This window comes from Nematolebias whitei, chromosome 20, assembly GCF_014905685.2.
Source record: "Nematolebias whitei isolate Nwh7 chromosome 20, NemWhi1, whole genome shotgun sequence".
In the NCBI taxonomy this organism is placed as follows: Eukaryota; Metazoa; Chordata; class Actinopteri; order Cyprinodontiformes; family Rivulidae; genus Nematolebias; species Nematolebias whitei.
In genome coordinates this window covers 34406849-34431584 of record NC_056517.1, presented here as the reverse complement: position 1 = coordinate 34431584, position 24736 = coordinate 34406849, and the positions used below count along the sequence as shown (strand labels likewise).

At 41.6% G+C, this 24736-nt stretch overlaps 1 protein-coding gene across 3 annotated transcripts in view; it reads right to left on the bottom strand.

Moving 5' to 3' along the window:
* ntng1a (netrin g1a) overlaps positions 1-24736 on the bottom strand; it is a 141952-nt gene that overhangs the window by 23912 nt on the left and 93304 nt on the right. For 2 of the 3 annotated variants that reach the window (XM_037693786.1, XM_037693788.1), the window contains exon 4: positions 4326-4352. In XM_037693786.1, the coding sequence (XP_037549714.1) occupies positions 4326-4352 (27 nt within the window). The remainder of the gene's footprint in view (positions 1-4325; positions 4353-24736) is intronic. The other variant, XM_037693787.1, reaches the window with a different exon arrangement.

The following is a 24736-nucleotide window of genomic DNA, read 5'->3' as shown; positions in this document are numbered from 1 at the left end:
TTTAATCACCCAATGATTCACATGAGGTGTGTCGGAGCAGGGAAACATTTAAAACATGCAGGATAGCGGCCCTCTAGGACCAAGACTGGACACCCCTGCTCTAGCCTTTGCCTAAGAATAATACAATCACAATTAACTATTTACACTAATTCTATGTTAAATGTATGTAAAATGTCTTAGTCTTGATTGGGGGCGTAACATTTCTTCCATGAGGCGAGACAGGATTCCACGTCAACAAAAAGAAGACGATTATTTAACAATATTTTTAGGAAAAAAAAGCTTTTGCCACAAACTCAACTGGGCGGCTTCTCTCCTGATTTGTCATTAATTTGTTCAAATTCATTTTCACAAAAGGCTGAAATTAAACCTTTTTCTATAAACAATGTATACTGATAATTTCATCAGACAAATTCAAGGTTTGTTTTGGTTTACAAGACAGTTTTGAACTCTCTGAGAAATCTTGGGATGGTTTAATCTCATTACACCCCTGGTCTTGACGGACCATGGCTGCACAAGCTCTACTGATTTAAAAAAAAACTGTTCTTTAATAGTTTTGTCTTGTTATTTTTGATCTTTAAAACACTTAACAGCTGTTCCTGCATGAGGAGTCGGGGATCAATGATGGCTGTGACGTCTCCTATGCTTTAAAGTCATTTAAGTTACCGGATGAGGAGCTCTTTAATATGACAGATTAACAAATAAAGAGCTTAAGAAGATCAGGGGCATGCCTCATCACCACTCAGACTCAGGTCTTATAGCTCACAAAAAAATCAAGAGTCCTGCTATTATCTGCGTTTGCATCCTTTGTTGCTCTGATGAGCCTTTAATGGAGACGACGTCTGTACAAAACATAAAAAAATAAAAACCTGCACGGACACAGAGACATTAAAATATCTGCACTGCCTGAGCCTGTTCTGTTTAAATAATATCAGTAATTTTTAATTGTTTCATGTTTGCAACTGATTGGCTGTAATACACATCTGGGCCCCATTAATTATGGCGTTCTGGAGAATATTCAGGTAAGGCGGGTTAAATGAGTGGTGACAGATTTTAATCAATGCCATACTTCTAATGAAATGCAATCTAGCAGAGCCAGAATTGTTTTTAAAATATTAATTTCACTTTAATGGTCTGCATTAGGCAATTCTGCCTGGCTTAATAAACTTGAAATAGAATTGAGAAAAGTCAATAAGGAATTCAATTACCTTCAACCAACAACATGAAAAGTGCTGGGCTGTCTCAAAGCACCCCCAACCCCCTCGGTCCTTTTCAACAACCTCAAGGACGTCATAACCTTTTCCTCCCTCTCCGTTCCAACTTTATTAATAATGCCAACGTGAAATTGAGGTTTGTTTGCGCTGGGAACAGCTTTGGAAAGAGAAAAGCAGTCAACAAGTTTAGGCTTTAGTGTTTTTGTGGGAGGCTGCAGCAACTGGACAGCCAGGACATCCCTGGGGGGCCAAGCCGGATGAGAAAAACGACTTTGGTTCAGTGTCCAGTCGACATCACCTCTGAATACACGCACACATAGCCACACACGGACCAGGGTGGACGTTCTTCCCGTGAAGGATTTGAGGACAGCCGTTTGGACGTGGTGTGACGGTTTGGATGGGATGGAGAAGCCCGTGCACACGCACACTTTAAGCTCCACTCCTGCCATGCACGGAGAGGAAGCGTAAACCACAGATGTATGGACGGAGGCGAGGAGTGGAAGATTTGGAAGGGGTTTGGCCACGTGTCCATTTCTGACTCGTCACGTAGCGTCAGACTTTTAAAGCAAGCGTTCTCTTCCTGCACAAGCCTAGAGCCTGATTAAAAACCACCTGGGAACAATCTGTTTCCAACATAAGTCCCTCACAAGCACGGGCTGGGAAACTCTTCCGTACCTCGTCTTAGCTCTGAATTAATGACAAACAAGACGTGCATGCATCCTTTGGAAAGCTGGCTAACTCTAGCTCATGTAAAAGAACCATAAAAACAACCAGTGGAGGTAAATGTCCAAATGCATAAAGAAATAATTCAGAAATGACTAAAAACAGGTATCATTTGTGCTGGAAAATGGATATTAAGATTTGTAAATCTGGGATTTAAACCAGGATTGCGTTTGTACACTGGTGTAATAAGTACTATGTGTCATCATTGTATGTTCCCATACGATGGAGACATTAGTTCTCTGCATTTAACCCATTGCACCTGGGATACAACCAGGTGGATCAGTGGGCAGCTATGTAAGATGCCCGGGGAGCAATTAGGGATTAGGTGTCTTGCTCAGAGACGCCACATGTGGGAATGCCTGGGGATCGAACCTGGGACTTTTGGGTCCTGAGTCGGCTGCCCCACCTCTACCCCATCCCATGAAAAATGCATAATTTTACAAATAAAAGGTACTCGCTGCAAAGTCATTAAGACCGGTAAAACATATAAACAAAGCTATTAAACATTTTTCTCATATTGATGGTTGCTGTTTCCCTAAATTAAGCTTTTAAGTTAAGTTTGTAAATGACTGCTAATTACTACATGCACATGCATTTTTTTTACCTATAAAACAGCCGAAGTGACTGAAAATATACAGTATATGTTACATTATTAGTGTTTAGCGTATATCTTAGATCCTTGTATACTGTTTCTTTTTATACTTTGTATTTTTGCTATTTTTGTGTGTAACTGGGACCTTGTGTACACAATTTCGTTCCGCCTCATGTACCACATGTGATGTGAATGACAATAAAGATACTTGAAACTGGGTCAGCAATGGTAATCTCCATAAAAGAGACATTTGGGATTGAGAATCTGATGATTTTTATGTGTAGGTGCGTATTTAAACAGTTGAGTGAAGTATGACTGGAGATAAACTGATTCAAATCATAAACATTTTGCGCATTAGACCAGAGTTTAAAAAAAAAAAAACCCATTGAGACAGAAGTTTCGTACAAGCTGCGATTGTTTTGAACACCTAACTCTGTATTTTTGGCACTTCACCACCTCGCTCGATCCCCAATATTCATTCTTGACAGCTGCCGTAACCGTTCTCTTGAATTTTGCTTTTAGCAGCAGATTCTCTTACATTTGCACCTAAATGCTTTCTTTGCGATTCTACGCTTGTTTGATTCCACCATATGTGACCCGTCGCATCGAACTGAGGATTTAGTCAAAGTGTTACTAATACTGTACAATAAAAATGAGATATACAGTAGACCAATTTTCCCAAGGTTATCACAATTAGCAAGACAAACCAAGCCGTATCTTTGAAACAACTCATGCTACCATGAGTGAAATGCAGCTTAAAAGCCAGGAGTCTAAAAAAAAATGCTTTATTTATTTTTACCAAATCTGACTTAATCCCTGCTTTGATATGATGGGTTAGGGTTACATGGTCAGCCTGATTCAGTTTAGTCATGCGACTCAATCGTTCACGTGTTATTGGTGGATTTAGCCGTCTTACGTTTATTTCCATTTATCTAGAAAACCACTGTGCTAAACTATTTCAAACGGCACCATTTGATATAGTTCCTGGTCATTTCAGACTTTGCCACGAGTACCTTTTTTTTTTTTTTTTAAACCCACAAATCTGGGCAGATCAGGATTAAGTCCGGATTGATAATTCTGTTTGTCCATATTCAGTTGGTTTGTAAAGAGCCAATCAAAACAGGTCCAGGATCAGGTTGGGAAACAGCAATTTACTAATCAATCCGCTGTCCTGGGAACAGAGGAAGAAGCAGAGAATGAAAAAGATTAAGGAGACTTGAGCCCAGTTGTGAATGCACTTTGACGTGCTCAATACAACCGTATGGTTCCTGCATCACACAGCCTTTCCAGTTACCGGTAACTTGAGACATGGCACCTCTATTCTTTCTCCTCCTCCTCAGGGGCTACTGGTTGACGAAGATAATACCAGCCGAGGCGTTTGAGACTTATATTAAAATGACCCTCTGTGACATTATACTGCCAGAGAGGTCCTGGCACTTTAATAAAGTCTAGATGCCATTTATTTATAATGCATGGAAAGAGAGAGGGGGTGAAAAACTAAAACAAATGACATTCAGCATGCAGAGCCAGGCAAGTGCTATCTGTTTGAGTCTGAATAAAGTAAATTAATATGCCCGCATCACAACAATATAGCCTCAAGCTATTGCTTATCACCTCACGCCAACCCCCGCCAAGAACAATGTTAGTCAACGGTGGCTGAGTGACTCTCTGCAGGAAGATCGGAATCAGAAATGAACACTTGGCACCACAGTCGGGGATGGACGATGAAGGGTGGAACAAGAAGCAAAGCAAAGCATCAGGCATTCATATAGTGTCGTCTTTGCATACTGTTTACTTACTAACTGGACCAATGCTATTAGGAATACCTGCAACAGAAGAAGAGAAAGAGACAGCTGTAATGAAATCGTAACACTGACTTTAAGGCAGTAATTGCAACATATTTCCTTTGGTATAGAGGTATTTTCTTAGCCCTTCCATTCTTCTTTAATCTTGATGAATTGTGCACACTTCAGTTAACAGGAAAATTAAAGTAAAGCACATCCTTTGATTTGAAAAAGCATCTTGCTGCTTTTTCAGCTCTGGTTTTCTCCACTGTTTCTCCTCCAAAGCTCCTAAACTCAACACCTCTCAAAAATCCCTCTCAGATGGCATCGTATTTGCCAAACTCATGCCTTTCGACACCAAATCAGGACATGTTTGATCCTGCATGCCCTCCATCGAGCAGACTCGAGCCGGGCGGCCACAGAGCAGATAATTCTATCTGTCTCGTCCCCATGGTGACCAGATCGCTCTCACACCGGGTCGTTCATCTGTCTGCAGATCTGATGGAACTGAGACATTCACACGTTTCTTTCTCCATCTGAACCGACCACTGACATATTGGTTTTAATTGGGGGTCTAATAAATTCTCACAGTTGCGGTGGCGTCAGAGACACAGACAATGTCTTTTTATGTTTTCTTCACTGTCTGAGTTCATCAAGGGCGAGTGAACGAATCCGATGGTGGACGCTTTTGGTCAGCAATGGTCCAAAAAGGAGTTTTTCTGATCGTTTGGATGGAAACCTGTTTTCACGTTTGCTTGCCCATAACAAGCCGGGATGCTCAGGAGAACGAACAACCTTTTCTCAATGGGAAGGAAAGACCACGCCTTGACACATCAGTTTTCTGGTCAAATTTGACCGTTTTAGAAGGTTTTCTTTGAAAAGGGTTGTTTCTTTCATCTGACATAAACATTTCGAAATGTGTCCAGACAAGTCATCTAAACATTCTAAGTCTGAGATAATTTTATGACTTTCTGTTTTATTCAACTTTGTTGTACCTGCGGAGTGGTTCCTATCAGAATATTTCCCTAACAGCAAAATTCGTGCTCAATAATCAAAGTAAAATATCCAGCAAAGTTCAGTCCGGTCATCTGGACAGTTTCTTTTGTTTTTGTTGAGAGGCTTCGTCCTTCATCCAAAGGACTTCGTCAGTCTGAGGAGTTGCAACAAACTCAGTCTCCCAAGCAGCACACTCACATAGCGAACCAACCAGTTTGCTGGTGATAAGATGGTTTCTGGGGCCCGCCCTCTCCCCTGTCGACTCCTCTGAGGCAGCCATAGCCAAAGTGGTTCTATGGTTGAATAAACTCAGCCACAGCTGAGTTTGTTGCGGCTCCTTGGACTGATGAAGTCCTTATGATGAAGGATGAAACGTCTCAACAACAACAACAAAAAAAAAAGACCATCCAGATGACCTGACTGAACTTTGGTGGATTTTTCTACCAGAATCTTTCAATCACAAGACATTTTTTTTCTTACATAAAAACAAATCTTTACCAAGCAAAGTCTTTACCCCTAATAAAAATTGTTTTCTATCAGAATCTTTGTCTCCAGAAATCTATACCAAACGTAATTTTTCCCTGTGTGGATCTTTCCCAACTGGAATCGTTCTTCTACAGGAATCATTCCAAAACATAATCCTCCCCTCTAAATAATGTCTAAACACAAATTTTCCACCAAAGGACTCTTTCACATGCAAGCAGAATCTTCTCCATGCAATAATTATTTTCAAAAATATTTTCCTTCATAGAAATATTTCTCTGACAGAATATTCCTCCGCAGAAATCTGTCCTGTCCCCCATAGGAATCTTTTCTAAACAAATTCCTCCACCGAATTTTTACCTATCAGAATCTTCTCCTACAAGCCTGACTCTAAAAGCCACAATCTTGCTCCAACAGAATTATCCTCCTACAGGAATTTAATCATACATCTTGACTGACAAAACTAAAGATTAGATCCAATTTTGAAAAGACTTAAAAAAATGTCTCATAGTAATCTGGGTTGGGATTACAGGTGCAGCATGAGAATGGTTTTGTTTGCATCGAAGTGACAGGAGTTTCTGTGTTAAGACTGGAAATAGTGCATCCACGTCAGTGCCTCTTTCCTGTGGGAGTCCCACAGGGCTCGATTCTTGGATCCCTTTTGTTTTCACTCTATCTGGTCACTTTGGTGTCTATCCTGAGGAAACATGGAGTTTTATTTAATTGTTATGCTGATGATTGTCAGATTTATCTGCCCATAAAAACAAATAGTTCATGCACAATTCACGCTTTGTTAAAATGTCTTGATGACATCAAGGCATGGATGGCTTCAATTTTTTTAAGTTTCAACGATCAGAAAACTGAAATCACTGTGTTTAGCCCTAGCTCTGCTGCTGTCTCTGATCCTGTTAACCTGTACTCCCTTCAGTCAGCTGGACTATTGAAACACGCTTTATGACTCAGGTGAGTCAGACCTACAGGTTACAAAAAGACAAACGGATCCAAATTTGTCCTGCTCATGAGAAAACAAGTTTATAAACTCTATCAGATGTATTAAGGATTTTTTAAAATTAATGTTGGGGTGGTCACTGAAAATAAAAATGGCTCGTTTCTCCACCGCAGAGGATGCACACTTGCAGGTTTTTGGTGATAAAGCCATCACAAAATATCTCCAAGTTCCCTGCGGGGCACACAAGCATTTCTCCAGTGAGTTCAGGCGTTTGTGCATGCGGACTTTGATCAAACTGCTGTCATTCAGTCGCTCCGGCTTTGATCTCTGCCTGCCAGTTGTGTTTAGGATGCGAATATGTGAACTGCTGCCTGAGAGCTGTGAAGTGCAGGTGGCGGTGCTGACACATGGATCTCAGACCTCAGGGGGGTGGGCAGATGCTCAGCCGGGGACAGGAAGGACAGGACAAGGATAATGGCAGTCAGACATTGTTACACACTGGTACAACAGGACAGGCTTGTGCTTTTGCAACTAATGAAACAGCGTTATGGCCCACTGGGCCCAGGGGCCAACAGGAAGTATAACAAAGTTTAAAAAGTCGTTAGAATATTATTCATTTCATGCGCATGAAGCAACGATAAACTCCTTCTCAGCGAGGATTATTGCATGATTTTAGTTGATAAAACTAGATTTTTTTTTTTTAAGGTGCCAACATCCCTAGACTTTTTTCTCAGAAGCACATACAATGCCAGGCTGAATATGAAGTACACTTATATACTACTTTGTACATGGCACAGTACATACTTATAAAGTACATAGTATATACTTTATGCATAGGATCAGATGAGTAGAGTAGAGAAAACTGGGCAAAATGACACCAAGGAACAGGTGAGAGTGGGCGGGGCTGGAGCTGAGGAGCAGAGCTGAAGAAAAGCAATGCAAGTGACTCAAGACCCAAGATGATAAAATAAAAACTAATTTGAACGTAAGAGAACTAAAAAAAACACAGATTAAGACAAATACTTCCATAGGGGCAACCTCTTCTGATGGGACAAAAATAAATGAATTCCATTCCACAATTTACTAAGAGTCCACGGACCAGACACACCCTTCATTAAATTTCTTAGCCACCCCCCCCCCCCCACCACCACCACCAAAAAATGCTGGAATCCCAAATGCTTCATTCATAATGTAACACTAAAAATAAACATAAGAACTTTATCTATACCTGGAGCCAAAAATGAAGCAAATGGAGGTCTACCTCTGTCAAAAACACAATCTTTGGGAAACAACAACAACAACAAAGGAGAAGAACTCCATCTGAGCTACAGTAAGGCAAACTTAGCTAACTACAAGCCTCATGACATTTATTTAGATGGAAAATTGATTTGGAAATTTGACAAGATCTTGGCGAGTGAAGGGAGCTATTTTACCCACCACCAGATACAATGGAGGAGACAGGGGGTGGTTACATGGCTCCCATAGATTAATATTTGGTTGCCCCAATCATTAAAGGAAACTAAGCAATATAAAAACTAGAAAACAGTTTCCTCAAATGACAGGGCAGCTGGTTTGCAGAAGGTGGTGGCCATATTGGATTTTTCGAACGGAAGCTTCCTTAGGCCTAGATGCAGCCACACACCAAAACAAATGTTGCTACCTCACTTATTTGTCAAAGTATTGCACTCACAACATGCATGACTGGACGGATTGAGGGTAGTTCCAATTCCCACTTTTCCCTCTGCGACTAAGACGGGAGATAATTGAGAGGTATGACGAGTTAAGAATTAATGGAGTTGTAAGGGTTTTGGTCAACTCCAACTAAAAGTATTTTTAAGGTTTGATACTGCTGAATCCATCTGTTGGTCCGTGAGGCGGACACATTGTCCAGTTTCAAAACTTTCCTTTGAGATAAATCCTATAGTTAGGGTGGGCTTCTTATTCTGCTATAGACTTAGGAGGACAAACTGACCTCATTTCCTTAAATTAATTGTTAAAATTAAAGTTTTCTTTTGATACCATTTCTATCTTAACATGTGATTCTTGACCTGCCATTGTGTAGCTGTTCCTCTCAAACCCAACTGGTTGAAGCGGATTGTCCTGAGCCTGGTTCTGCTGAAGGTTTCTTCCTCATGAGGGAGTTTTTCCTTTCCACGGTCGCCTTCATGCTCGCTCAAGATGAGAGTTCTGCGATTGAGTTAAACTCAAAGCAGTCTGCTCCTCAGAAAAATAATAACTTATTACTTTTATATACAAATGTTTCTGTTCAGTGTCCTGAGACGACTTCTGTTGTGACTTGGCTGTAAATAAATAATGCCACTCTCATACACAAAAACTTAATCTGTTGCCTTCATCTGCCCTGAAAGCACTTGTAATTTTCATACATGGCCCACTTGAAACTGAAATGAAAGTCATGCTGTTTAATCCAAAATCAATGGTGAAGTAAAGGTTATTAAAATGATAATTGAAATTTTAATCTGTTTGTAACATTAATTAAAGAGTTTCCATACGTGATGCATCAAGGAGACAGTTCCCACCTGCCTGAAGACTGCCACCATCATCCCAGTCCCAAAAAGCTCTACAGTGACTGGTCTGAATGACTATCGGCCAGTGGCCCTCACCCCGATAGTCGCTAAATGCTTCGAAAAACTGGTCATGACTCACATCAAAACAACCATCAACATCAACGAGGACCCTCATCAGTACGCATACCGTGAGAACCGATCAACAGAGGATGCAATCTCCTCTGTGGTCCACACTGCACTCAACCACCTGGAGCAGAAAAACTCTTACGTCCGTATGCTCTTTGTGGACTTCACATCCGCCTTCAACACCATGATCCCCCAAACCCTGATGGACAAACTATCCACACTAGGACTAAGCCCCTCCATCTGCAACTGGGTACTAGACTTTTTAACAAACAGACCACAGTTAGTGAGGATCCACAACCTCTCCTCCTCCACCATAACCCTCAGCACTGGCTCTCCTCAGGGATGTGTGTTGAGCCCCCTCCTGTTTACTCTGCTCACATATGATTGTGCAGCTACCCATCCAGGCTGTCACATTGTAAAGTTTGCAGATGATACAGCGGTGGTGGGATGCATCACAAACAATGATGAGTCCAGCTACAGGCAGGAGGTGGAACACCTGGAGAGCTGGTGCAGAGAGAATAATCTTCACATCAATGTGAAGAAGACAAAGGAGATGATTGTGGACTTCAGAAGGAACAAAAACACCTACACCCCCCTGAACATAAGAGGATCTGCGGTGGAAGTGGTCTCCAGCTACAAGTACTTGGGTGTACACATGAATGACAACCTCAGCTGGAGCAACAACACCACCAGCCTGATCAAGAAAGCTCATCAGAGACTCTACTTCCTCAGACGGCTGAGGCGAGCTGGTCTGGGAAGCTCAGTCCTCACCTCCTTCTACAGGTGTGCAGTGGAGAGCATCCTGTGCTCGAGCATCAATGTGTGGCATGGAGGCTGCACAGCTGCAGAAAGAAAAGCTTTGCAGAGAGTGGTGAAGGCTGCACAGAAATCTGTTGGAATCAGTCTCCCCACCATCACAGACATCTACACCTCCAGATGCAGGAAGAGGGCCACCTGCATCATGAAGGACCCCACCCACCCAGCACACACACTTTTTGCCCCACTCCCCTCAGGAAGGAGGTTAAGGAGCATTAAGTGTAGAACCACTAGACTGAGGAACAGCTTCTACCCTGAGGCTGTTAGACTCATGAATCTCTAACTAGAATAATCACTGTGAAAAACCATATCATGTTGCTGCTGATCTGTTTCATGTTGCTGCTGATCTGTTTCAATGTTGATGTGTTCATGCGTGCACATCTGCTCACAGACTCATGTTCATGTTTGTGGTGATGTTCAATGTTTTATGTTATGAGTGCTTAGTGTATATTTAGTTGATGTTTTTCTTAGTTCATATCTTAGATGTTATTACTGTTTTTCTTATACATTTTATTGTTGGATGTAACTGGGACCCTGCGTACATAATTTCGCTCCACCACATGTACCACATGAGGTGCGAATGACAATAAAGAAACTCTGACTCTGACTCTGATCAAAGTCTGTGACACATCCTTATCCCTCGTCGTACCGACATGAAGCATCTGAAGTATAAATCAGGTGTTTTACAAACAAGAATCCCCCCACCCCCCACTGTCAAGGTGGTCTTTGAGTTTAACCTATCCCTCCAGGTCAGGCTCCGGAGCACCGGTGGCCTGTCAGCACAATTATTCAGCGCGGTATGAACAACCTGTGGGGCTTCAGCAGAGCCACAGATCTCATGTCGGGTCATTCGATTAATTTTCAATCAGCGTCCGTTCCAATCCCCTCCACCTGCCCGGCCGAGCCATTAGAGGCCGTGGCTGCAATCTAATTCCATCCTATCGCACAGGAAGAGCATCAGGAGCTGCTTATGTTGACGGAGCGCTCCATTGATTTTCATGTGCCGCGATCAGGGATCAAGGCTGGGGAAGCAAACATGATCTCTGGAGGGGGGGTGGGGCAGGGGGTGTGATTCACTGCATTTTAGATGTGAGTGTGCAGGGTCACTTACACACACAACTGGTTTTCAATAAATCTGACTTCACAAAGCAGCGCGGCTCCAGAGCTTCAGATGCAAATGAGGGGAAACGGAGGAAGATGTTTCCAAGCTTCGACCAAAGTGGCTACAACGTGAGATGACCGTAAAACATAAAATATGGTGGGCGATACGCATTTCTTCAAGGAATGATGGACCTTTATTGTCTGGCGTCATGGAGCGAAGAAAACTAATTGGAATTACCCTTCGTTTGTCCAAACATATTGTGAGAATAATTTGAAAAAACAAGTGAGGTTACTGACTTTTTTTTTAACGTGTGGCTGAATTTAGGTGTAAGAAAGGTCAATATAAAAAATTGGGTAGCTACATCAAAATCCAAGATGGCCACCACCATATATGTATATATAAGTAAACTGGCCATCCCGATTATTGTAAGAAAATATGCGTTCTAGTATTTATATTATTTAAAAGTATCGTTTCCTCAAGTGATCTGGTGAAAAATAAGCAACCGTCCAACTTCCACTTTGGTGTGTGGCTTCTTCTCGACGTAAGAAATGTCACTATCAAAAATTGGGTGGCCATGTCAAAATTCAAGATGGCCACCGCCATATTTATATGAAACTCGACCACCATCATTTGAGGAAATTATGTTTTCTAGTTTTTATATTGCACAGTATTTATGTTGCTTAAAAGTATAGTTAAGTCAAATGATGGTGGCCAAAGTTTAATCTATAGTGGTCACTGCCACCATTATAGACAACCCTCAACATCCTCTTCATCAGACTGTCATACAACAGTCAGTCTTCAGTCAGAGGCTTCTTCAGATCCGTTGTAGGACAGACCGCTACAAGAGATCCTTCCTGCCCACAGCCATCAGCATCTATAACAACTCTTTAATGAAACCAGGATGATGTTACCACAACTTATAATTTCCCTCTGGGCTTAATAAAGTATTTTTGAATTGAATTGAATTGAATTGAATTGGCCACCCCCTGCCTCTGCCACTGTGCCTGGTGGTGGATAAAATTGCTCCCTCCACTCGCCAGAATTTGTCACTTTGTGCTGCCTCAGACAAGAAAAAAGACAAGAAAATCACCTCTGTTCTTCTACACAGTTTAACTCCTTTTCTTCTTTAGGCTTTTCCCTCTTCAGGGGTCTCAAGAGCGAGTCATGCTCCTCCATCTCTGTCCTCACTCCAACGACCTCCATGTCCTCTCTAACTGCATCCATATATCTCCTCTTTGTCTTTCTCCTGGCAGCTGTATTTCTAACATCCTACCAATATACCCACTGTCCCTCCTCTGGACATGTCCAAACCATCTCAGTCTGGCCTCTAACTTTATCCCCCAGTCGTTCATCCTGTGACAGAGTATAACTCCTCCCCACTTGAATATCTTGCACCAAAAACATTAAAGTTTACTTGCATTCTCTGTTCAATTCCAGTTCAGAAAAACACTAATTTTGAAAGCAACAAACATTCACTATTCAAATCCCTCAGCGACGGGGACATCGGCATAGGACGTGTTTCCAGTTAAACCGTTCCAATAAATGATCAGGAATGTGTTACTGGGGGCATTAGGCGTTTACACCTTCTCCCACAAAGGTCCGTTTGTCATTTATTCTCTGAATGCACCTGAGCAGAACGAGCAGACCTCCTGATCCAGCTGAGCTTCTCCTGCCAGGAACATTGAGCAGAAGTTGGACTGCGGTCGTACGACTGCAGGCATCGTCACGTTGCTTCTGTCAGTCCTCATTCGGCTCTGACCTTCAGCGCGTCTCACCTGTTTGCTTAGAAAGGGGGGCTTATCTGCTGAATTTCCACCCCAGGCAAAGTTGGTAATTACTTTCCCTGGCCGCCATCATTTCGGAGCAATCCATCATCATCTGGAGCTCTTTGGCGGTACGGAGCCCTGTGATGGTGACAGGCATTGCTAACTGGTTAGCAGCGGCAAGGCCTGCCAAAAACCCAACCGCACAGCGCGCCAGCAGATTGAATTCCTCAGGAGCAAAATTAGGGTTTGACTCGCTGGAGTACCCGTCTTTCCGTCTGTGTCTCAACGTGTAGATCTGAATTGTAGGTGGCAAGACTTAAAGTACCCAGAAGCTAGTTGGGAAGTTAAAGAGAGGGAGAGAATGAGGAATATGGTGGCAATGAGAGGGGAGGGAAAGAAACATCTCTAAGATGGAAGAAACAAATATTTGAAAGAAAGATTACCGTCACAGCTGCACACAGCTGAGACGTGGAGAAGAACGTGTAAACAAGCTTGTTCTCTGGGGGTGGTTGGGGGTGTTGCGGGGGAGAAAAAGCATATGTTAGCTTGAGAGGGGAAAAAAAAAGAAGAGGTGCAAGGATGGGTGGAGGAGGACGAGATAATGGGGAAGAGAAGCAGAAAGAGAGACAGATTGACACCACGCAGAAACAACTGACAGTGTTTTTACTGAGGAGCAGAATGGGAAGTTCAAACAAAAATCCAAAAAACGGTTGAAAAAGTAAATAAAAGCCTAAAATGAGTGGGTGTTGTGTGTGAGACAGGCTGGGGAGGATGCTGAGGCATATGGACCGACTGAAAACACGGCTGAGCTGTAAATCTGTCGAGAAAACCCACTGAGGAGGCAACTTTCACAAAACTCAGGATCTGAAAACCCTATTTAAACAAGGATCTCACCTGTTGAAGGCCAGACGGTGATTAGAAAAAAGAAAACAGTTCAGTTTTCACCTCCAGGCTCAGTCAAATCAAAATGTTTCAAATCAGGTGACCAGCGAGGTTCAGTTTTGCACTTTTTTAAAAAAATACACAGCTTGCAGAACTAGTCTAGGATATGCACATGCTTCAGTGCCTCTTTCCTGCGGGTCCCGCAAGGCTATATTCTTGGACTCCTTCTGTTTTCATTGTATCTGCTCCCCTTGGGGTCTATCCTGAGGAAACATGGTCTTTAGTTTCATTGCTATGCTGATGATTGTCATATTTATCTGCTCTTAAAACCAAATAGTTCATGCACAATTCACCCTCTGTTAAAATGCCTTGATGACATTAAGGCATGAATGGCTGCAAACTTTTTAAGTTTCAGCGATCAGAAAACTGAAGTCCTTTTTGTTTAGCTCTAGGTCTGCTGCTGTCTCTGATCTTATAAATCTTGACTCTCTCCAGCTTTTTCTTAAGCAGTCTGTTACAAATCTTGGGGTGGGTTTAGACGTTGACTTTAAGTTTAATAAATAAATTAACTCTGTTGTAAAAAAAACTTCTTCTAGTTAAGGCAGATAGCAAAGCTTAAGTCCGTGTTGACCAGATCTGACCTTGAAAAAGTCGTCCATGCCTTCATTACAACCTGGCTAGATAACTGTAAAGCACGGTAACACTTTATCTGAAGGGGTGTTAATAAGACTGACTTTGTCATGCCAACTTGACATTACCCAAGAATTCATAACCTGTCATAAATATAATGGGTTATGTTGGGGTCAGTCTGGTGTCCCTTTCATGTCTCCAGCTCGTACAAAATGCTGCAGCTCGGCTCTTAACAGGAACTCGTAAGTTTGATCATATTTCACCAGTTTTGCCTTCCCTTCACTGGCTCCCTGTACGAATCAGAATTTATTTTAAAAATCTCCTGTTGATATATGTGCATTAATGGCCTTGCACCTGTATACCTCTCTGATCTACTTCAACCATATGTTCCTTCTCGGGCGCTGAGATCATCTGAGCTTCTTTTGGTTGTACCAAATGCCAGGTTGAACCTCAGAGGAGATCGAGCTTTTTCAGTCATGGGCCCTAAACTTTGGAACAATCTGCCTCTCAGCATTAAACAGGCCACTTTACTTCCTGTTGTTAAATCTATCCTAAAAACACACCTTTTTTCACTGACGTTTAACACAGTATGATTGCCCAAGATGGCCGCGCTCAGAGTAGTTGCAGCTTCACAGGCTCCCGGTACAATCCCAGTTTTTAGAAGTTTTGATATTGACTATGTGCCTGACTCCGCACGATTTATGCGTGTGAACTATAGCCGAACCGAATTGATGAGAATAGGAGCGGATTTGCCAAGAAATATAGCAGAAATCAGTAACAAACTCAAAACTAAGTCGGCAGAATGCAGATCTTAAAGTCATCTACCTGGAAGCTGCAGCAGAGGCGTTCCAGCTCTTTCTTGGCATGGTTTCATGCCAAGAAAGAGCACCACAAATGCCATCTTTGCTTTGAGGATGCTGATGGATAAATACAGAGAGGGTCAGAAAGAACTCCATTGTGTCTTTGTGGATTTAGAAAAAGCATACAACAGAGTGCCGAGGGAGGAGGTGTGGTGTTGCATGAGGAGATCTGGAGTGGCAGAAAAGTATGTTAGACTGGTACAGGACATGTATGATGACAGCAGGACAGTGGTGAGATGTTCTGTAGGAGTGACAGATAGCTTCAAGATGGAGGTGGGAGTGCATCAAGGGTCGACTCTGAGCCCCTTCTTGTTTGCTCAGGTGATGGACCGACTAACAGATGAGGCAAGAATCCCCATGGACGATGATGTTTGCAGATGACATTGTGAATTGTGGTGAGAACAGGGAACAGGTGGAAGAGAACTTGGAGAGGTGGAGGTATGCACTTGAAAGAAGAGGAATGAAAGTCAGCCGTAGTAAGACAGAGTACATGTGTGTGAATGAGAGGGAGGCTGGTGGAACAGTGAGGCTACAAGGAGCAGAGGTCACAAAGGTGCAGGACTTCAAGTACTTGGGGTCCACTGTCCAGGAAAATGAGGAATGTGGTAAAGAAGTGAAAAAGAGAGTCCAGGCTGGATGGAGAAAAGTTTCAGGAGTGATTTGTGACAAAAGGGTGTCGGCAAAGGTCAAAGGAAAAGTTTACAAGACAGTGGTGAGACCAGCTCTGTTGTATGGTCTGGAGACAGCGGCATTGACAAAAAGACAGGAGACAGAACTGGAAGTGGCAGAAATGAAGATGTTGAGGTTCTCCTTAGGAGTGACAAGGATGAATAAGATTAGGAATGAGATCATCAGAGGTACAGCACAGGTTGAACAACTGGGAGATAAAGTTAGGGAGACCAGACTGAGATGATTTGGACATGTCCAGAGGGACCATGGTTATATTGGTAGAAGGATGTTAGAAATGCAGTTACCAGGAAAAAGAGGAAGGCCAAAGAGGAGATACATGGATGCAGTTAGAGAGGACATGAATGTAGTTGGAGTGAGGACAGAGGATCCAGAGGACAGAGTGAGGTGGAGGTGGATGACTCGGTGTGGCGACCCCTGAAGAGTGAAAAGCCGAAAGAAGAAGAAGGCAAAGTAATAGCATTAGTTACTGCCTTTAATAAATAATCCCTTGAGTAGAAAATGTGTCCCACACTGGATCCGGTTGTAATTTTCTGTTTTTATGAATAAGTGAACCAAAGAACAAAAGACGTTTCGTGAACGTCGTGAGCTAAAAGTCTCGGCTGCATTTGTCGTCTTCTCGTTCGGCTCATGTGGACTGCAGTGGGAGTGGATGATGATGATGATGCAACTCTCGGTACGCAGGAGATCAATCACGTCAGATAAATCCGCCTCGTGTTCCTGCCCTTTCCCGCTTTGATCAAAACAGCTCCATGAATTCCGAGGCTGGTTTCAGCGAAAGCAGAACGAGTGTCTGATAATCCCGAGCTGACAAGGTAATCTACTCCTGTTGTCAGGAAACACACAAACACTCCATTTTCAGAAACGGTAGCTATAAAAGGGCATTTCACCTTTTTTTTTCTAAGTGCTTTCAATAAACAGTGTCAAATGTTTAATCATGCAGGTGATCACAGATTTACCTTCTGGAGGTTTTCATGAATAAAGGCACCCAGCTCAACAACTGAAGGCTAACAGAGGTGCTATCTAAAGAGAAGCAATGTCAAGTTCTCCTGTTGATGATGTCCAAATATAAGAACAGGCCTTCTGTCACATAGCTTCACCATGCTTTATATGTCCTTGCTAGCATGACCCTCAGGCTGTTAGGTGCAGCTCGGTGCTTCTACTACATTAACATGGTAACTGTTGGAGACATACTTGACTCAGAACTTTGAGAAAATGTGCAAGTTGTCAGTTTCAGTCTCGATGAGTTCTGAACGTTTGAGACTGAACAACCTGCCGGCTGCGCGGACACGTTTTGTCCCCACATTTACAATTTAATCGAGTAGAGTACACTTTAGAAATAAAAATAGTCTGATCTAGACACTTTTTTAATCAAATAATATTTGTCATCTGCATTGTTTTCAAACCTGGGCATGTGTTGTTGTTTTTTATCAGAGAACTCCCTTGCAGGTGTTAAAATGTGCCTTTGAGACGTGTTCGAGACGTTCTGAAGGGTTCAGCATGGTTTAAGATGAGACTTTCAAAAGAGATTTCGTTTCACAAAGTGAACCAACAAGATCAAAATTAAAGCAGCAAATGAGCAAACCTCTGCAACGTGCTCAAGGAAATTGAGAAGCCCAGAGGAAATCGAGAGACGTTCAGGAGACTCCCTCACAACTGTTGTCCAACTAGCTGCAGCCCAGTGAGACTTTACAGCTACAGGAAACACATCTGTGTTGGGTTCTTGCCATGACCTTTTCATAACCACAGTCATCGCCGAGTCATCTTCAGACTCTCAACAACCAGGCCATGCCAATGACCCCCCCGCATTAAACCAACATGACCAGTTTATACATATTTTGTACAGGCTGAAAACCACTGTCGACCCGAGACACTGCATTCTCAGTACGCAACTTTAACATCTGGTTTGCTACATTTAGCTACTGTTTTGCTATTTTAGCTTCTTCGTTTTTTTTTTTTGCTACTTTTAGCTACTGATCTCATAATTCTAGCAAGAGTTAAAATATTTTTAACTTTATCAGTTTGGTACCTTTTAGCTTAGCATAGCATTGCTACTTTTAGCTTCAGTTTTTTTTGCTACTTTTAGCTACTGATCTCATAATTTTAGCAACAGTCACTGATCTTAAATTTAGCATCACTTTCATAACTTTTACTTAGGCATGCAGTTTAGCGAATTTTAGCTACTGTTCTGCTCATTTTAGCTTCAGTTTGTATGCTACTTTTAGCTACTGATCTCATAATTCTAGCAAGAGTTAAAATATTTTTAACGTTAGTATCTGTTTCGTACCTTTTAGCTTAGCATAGCTTTACTACTTTTAGCTTCAGGTTTTTTTTGCTACTTTTAGCTACTGATCTCATAATTCTAGCAACAGTCACTGATCTTAACTTTAGCATCACTTTTGTAACTTTTAGCTAGGCATGCAGTTGATCAAATTTTAGCTACTGTTTTGCTCATTTCAGCTTCAGTTTGTATGCTACTTTTAGCTACTGAGCTCCTAATTCTAGCAACAAATTAAATGGTTTTAAGTTTAGCATCTGTTTGCACCTTTTAGCTTAGCTTATACTTTGCTCATTTTAGCTACTATTGTTAATTTAGGCTTCAGTTTTTTTTTCAACTTTTAGCTACTGATCTCATAATTTTAGCAACAGTCACTGATCTAAAATTTAGCATCACTTTCATAACTTTTAGTTAGGCATGCAGTTTAGCTAATTTTAGCTAGTTTTTGCTTATTTTAGCTTCAGGTTGTATGCTACTTTTAGCTACTGGGCTCATAATTCTAGCAACAATCTAAATGGTTTTAATTTTAGCATCTGTTCATACCTTTTAGCTTAGCTTACATTTTGCTCATTTTAGCTACTATTTTGTTAATTTTAGCTTCATTTTTTTGCTGCGTTTAGCTACTTATTTGTAAATGTTTTATCTGTTTTGCTAATTTTAGCTACTGATCAGATAATTTTAGCCATGGATCAACTGTTGTTAACTTTAGCATCTTTTAGCATCATTTTTTTAGCTAAGCATACAGATTTGATCATTTGAAGTAGAGTTTAGCTACTTTCAGCTTTGGTATTTGATTTGCTCTATTAAGCTACTGTTTGAGTTTTGCATCTGATTTGCTAATTGCAGCTACTACTTGTTTAGCTTCTAGGGTTCTGCTCATTTTAGCCTCAGCTCAGTTTTACCCTTTGATATTGTCATTGAGCGCTCGCTGCATTTCTGCACAAAAAAACGAACATTTTCTTATTATCACTTTGGTTTTGTTCATTCGTGTATATTACACAGTTACCAAAGAGCATTTTGTCGCATTTTATCTTTAAATATGTCATAACGTTGTGTAAAAGTACACTGTTTACTGTCTAAAATAAAGTTTTGAGAGGACAGTGCACCCCCCCCCCCCCCCCCCCCCGCCTGCTTCTGTTTACCTCCACATCCTTCAGTCCTTCTGCGAAATGAACTGCCATACTTAATTCTCCAACTGATCCCTCTCCGTCTGTCTCCGCAGAGGAAGGAAACGAGAAGGAGTGAGGGTGAGAGGAGGGAGGGTGTGTGCAGGATGGGGGGGCTGATATAGATGGAGGCAGGGAGAGCCACCCCAGAAGGCCGAGTTAGCCGTGACAAAGAGCGATGCCCGCCTCCCCTCCTTCCATTTTTGCCGTCCATTTGTATTCCCCGTCGCTCTTCAAATCTCATTCTTCTTCTGCGCTTCAAACGCGGCGCCATTATGAGATGACACGTTAACACCCCCAGACGCCACCCCCCCCTTCCAGATGATGATTCATCGACCCCCCCCCTTATCGTGTCAAACGACATGGCGGGCATAGTAAAAAGAAATTAAATCTTAATTACGTTTTCATCGTTGACAAATTCGTCCCGGTGGAGGGGCCGTATGCTCGCTTGGTTCGAGGGGAAACACGGAAAGACAAAAAATAAAACAGAGTTGTGTAAATCGCAGCACAGCAGCAACACTTTGTGTTTTTTCTGTTCAGTAGACAACCTTGCATTCCTATAGATTTCTGCAGCATTATTACATTATGGATTTTCCTCCAAGACAAAGTATAATAATGCCTTTTATACCAGGACTGTTTTCTCATCACTTGAAGGGCTAACGGAGTGTGTGTCCTTGTGTAGTGATGAAAGTGTGTCTGTGTGAGCTCTTGTGTGTCACTTTTTTTTAATAATGTGCTGTCAATCTGAGCTCTGGGAACGGCGATTTCACTAACGCTCTCCAAGTCTCATAACGTGGATCCTTAGGGAGGGGGAAGGAGTCATCAGTGGCCAGCGGCCTTGAGTCCGCCCTCCCCCCGCACAGTAATAAAGAGGCGGGGTGGGATAGAAGCTGTGAGCGCACTTGAACTTAAAGCTGCTCATCACTCAGATCCGTATCTCACAGAGCTGCCGCTGTTGGCGACTAAATGTCCAAAGTGTCTCAATCTGTTCACAAAACCCTGCAATGAGAAGCTAAAATGAGCAAAACTTTTATTAAAAGCTTACCATATTTTTCAGACTATGAGGCGCACTTAAAATCCTTTAATTTTTTTCAAAAATCGACAGTGAGCCTTACAATTCGGTGCGCCTTATGTATTACTGTATTGTTTGGCCTATAAGTCACATTTTTTTGCATAATTTACGTGCCCTGTGACTTAAAGGCCGAAGCGACATATTTATGGATTTTGTTCCATATTTATAAATCATTTTTTGGCTGAGATATGACCGTTTTCATTCAATCTGACTGAAAAAAATATTGAGCAGTACCACTTTCAGCCACTTGATGGCAGCAGAGTAGTAATAGCAGTATGGCATGCCGTTGTAGATGAACAGATGCTCAGATATATTCATCAATTAACGCGGATTCCTCATTTTTCTGAACTGAATAAAACGTGCATTGAATTTAATGAAATGCAAACGTGAGACGTCATTTATGTTTGACCCATCAAAATGAATGCGGTCATTTATTTACAGAATCAAAGTTTAACATCAAACATTTACATTAATTTGGCAAATTATGAAAATAACAACTTAAGCAATCAATCAGGAAAAATCATACGGCCATGATTTTTCCGTTGCTTCACCACAGACATTTATGAAACTGTACAATTATGATCTTTTACCCACACGGATGTGGATGAGCACTTTACACAGACATTTCTAAAATATCTGGAAGAATTTCTACTTGAGAGAAAAGTTTCAAGATGGGAAAGAAGTTAAAGAAGAGTAAAAGATGGGGTTTGAGGGAGTGTGTTAACAGAACGGCACTCTCTGGGCTTTCTTCAGCTTTCCTTACGGTACACTTCGGTGGTGAAAACGACTCTTTTACCTGGAGATGTCTCAGGCGAGATTCCGTTTAACGCACCCTTCAGCGTCTCCGTAGGATGCTGTTACTCCTCCGGAGTAGCGGCGAGACTGTCCGACACACGCTCACCTCAGTGGAAAATGTTATAATCCCATGAACCTCGGAAGAGCTCTGTTGTCATGTCAGGATCATCCCGTCTCTCACAGAACTGGGCTTCTCTCACAGAACTGGTTGAACTGTGTAGTTTACAGATCTCGAGCAGAACCAGAACTAGAACTAGAACTAGAACTAGAACTGAGTAAACCAGGAAGTACTGACATTTTAAAGAGCTGTTTCCCGGTTCACTTTTGGGAGTATTACCATTGGTCAGAACCGACCAGACGGGGTGTGTTTTGTGACGTAAGAGGTTAGAAGACAGCAAGAATTGTTATGGAAAGATCAGAAATGTTCTCACAGACAGAGAGAGTTTTGTTTTGGCGCGTTTCAGAAACAGGTGCCAAAAACCTCTATATTTATGTCTGAGAGGATTCTAAAAACATGCCAACAACTTGTTTTGCGTTTGACTCCAACCTTGGACCAACTTACACTTGCTCATTCAAAAGCAGAAATCAGAAAAGGCATAATTACTCTGTAACAGCTTTGACATGAGTTCTAACTTTGCGTGAGAAAAATCATTACACAGTTAATAAAATTGATTAGTTCACTGCAACATCTAAAATGGTTTGAACTAAGACACTTTGATTATCAACATTTGTAAAATAGTAATGATAATAAAACAGAGAGTGTTCTTTTCACTTGAATCTTCAAGAGAGAAAGTCTCAGAATGGGTGAACCTGCATTTCTGGATTCAAATCAATGAAATGACAGTTCCTGTCCCACAAGGTTCTTAAGGTCAAGATTTTTGACCTTAGACTTAGTTTTTGACATGGGCCTAGTCCACTACACCGTTGTATCATGTAATAGGTAAACGTGGCTATAATGACAAATTCAAAAAAGTTCGACAAAAACAACTGGACTTTATTTATTATACGGTATTGCTTTTTTTCTTGAACTTTTTTGAATTGACAAAGTCTTGGATGACTGAGCATCTTCACCAGCAATTAATGACTCAATCGGCCTGCTTTAATCTACCCACCTTCATTATGCTCGCTGCTTGGAACTGTCAAACAAGCTGCACCGCCCCAGAGAAATGCAGCTAATTTGACCATTAAAGTACATTTATCAAGTAAATGTCAGACTAAGACACACCTTTGCTATAATTTCAAGCAAACAAATAATTGTTTTTAAGTGTTAATCTTGTTAAATTCTTGTTAAAGTCCTCCCGTGCATGCTCCTGCGGACACCATTTGGCAGCCCATCAATTTTTGGCATAACACCGGCCCACATTTCCAGGTTCAGCCCACATTTCCAGGTTGTCAGAGGTGACGCATAATAAATGCAATGTATACGGCAAAGCAACATATTTATGAATTTTTCCACTTTATTAGACAAATATGGACTGATGCGACTTATAGGGCAGTGCAATGTGTACGGCGGAAAATATGGTAATTCTGGTTGTGCTTACTGACCTTGAGACGATTTTATGTAGTACACGGTGCTCAAAAATCTGTCAAAATGAACTTCTTTCGATTATTGCGCCTTATAATCCGGTGCACCTTATAGTCTGAAAAATATGGTAATTAGCAAAACAATTGCTGAGGGTTAAATAAACTAGTACCAAAAAGGCCAAGTTGACAAAGCAGTAAATGTTTTAAATTAGCGAACCCTACTGGAGACGGTTCTAAAACACGCTGCTGCATGAACGAGACAATATTCAAGTATTTAAGGCGTTTAAATGTACCTGAACATTTTGTGAAAGTATATTCCTTTAAAACTCATAATCGTCCATCAGGAGCAGCATGTGAAATAAAACAAGTTTCCGGTTCGAGTACAAAACCTTGAGGAACACCAGAAGTTACCAATACGGCATCATTTATGTTCAAAAGTCGGTGAAAGAATCATCTGTTTCATTTTTGGTCCTTTAATACCAACAGGTGTTGGCCAGTTTGATTCTCTACCATAGTGTACCCCCATTTTGGTACCAGAAGCTGCCATTTTGTACTTCTACTCTAGTGTATCCTAGCAGTAGTACTACTCTACCGAGCTAAAAATGAAAAAAATAAGTTGAAGTATTGGCGTAAACTATAATTGGTAAAGGTGTAGCTTAAAAACTAAAATTAGGAAACCGGTATTTAAAAGCTGAAAGTGGTAAAATGGTAGCTAAAAGCTAAAATCAGCTAAACTGGAAGGTACAAATAAGTAAAATTGTACCTAAAGCTTAAAGTAAATCTATAACTAAAAGCTGAAGTAAGCCAAACCATTCCAACTTTTGAAGTTTTGTTGGAATAAGGGCAAAAAAAAGGTTAAAAAGTAAGTGGTACAAATAAGAAACAGCTGCAGGAGCATTTTACCACTAATGAGGTCAATTAGCAACGCGACAAAAAGACGACTGGACATTCAAATAACATTTTTCAGAGGCTAAATCTCTTAGAAGTAAAGATGAGCAGAGGTTCACCAGTCTGCCTAGAACTGTCTAAAAATAATGGAACAATTTCAGAATAAAGTTCTTCAACACTTTAACTATCCCTTCATCTGCAGCTCATAATCTCATCAACAGATTAGAAGAATCTGTAAAAATCTCTGAATTCAAAGGACGAGGCTGAAGGTCAGTACTGGATGGTCTGGCCCATAGGGGCCACTGCATTAAAACCAGGTCTGGTTCTGTTCTGGACATCACTGCATGGGCTCAGGAACACTTCCACAGAAAAACCCAGTTCATCCACAAATTAAAGCTCTACCAGGCAAAGAAGAAGCCAGATGTGGACCATCCAGAGCCGCTGCCATCTTCTCTGGACCAGAGCTCGTTTAAAAAGGACTGAGGCAAAGTGCACAACTGAAACCACAGAGACCACGCCCTCCTTACTGCAGCGGCCATCCAGCCTGTTGTCAGCACACAGTTCAAAAGCCAGCCTCTCTGTTAGTATAGGGGTTCATTAGTGCCTCTATGAGCAGCTCACTCATTTGAAAGGCTCCTTTAATGCAAATCAGTCTCTACAAATAAAAAAAAGCTGCTCCCATCCAGCAAAGATATAGAACAGCTAGAATCTTCTATCGGACCAGAACGGGACAACAATCCCCTCAAAGCCACAGAAACTGGTCCCATCCAGATCCTTGTGTTTCTACAAGACCAAGTCCAACATGACTGTTAGGCTTTAGAGATGACCATCAAACACTAGCTGGAACTACGTGAGTTTATTTGTCTTTATGTCTCATCGCT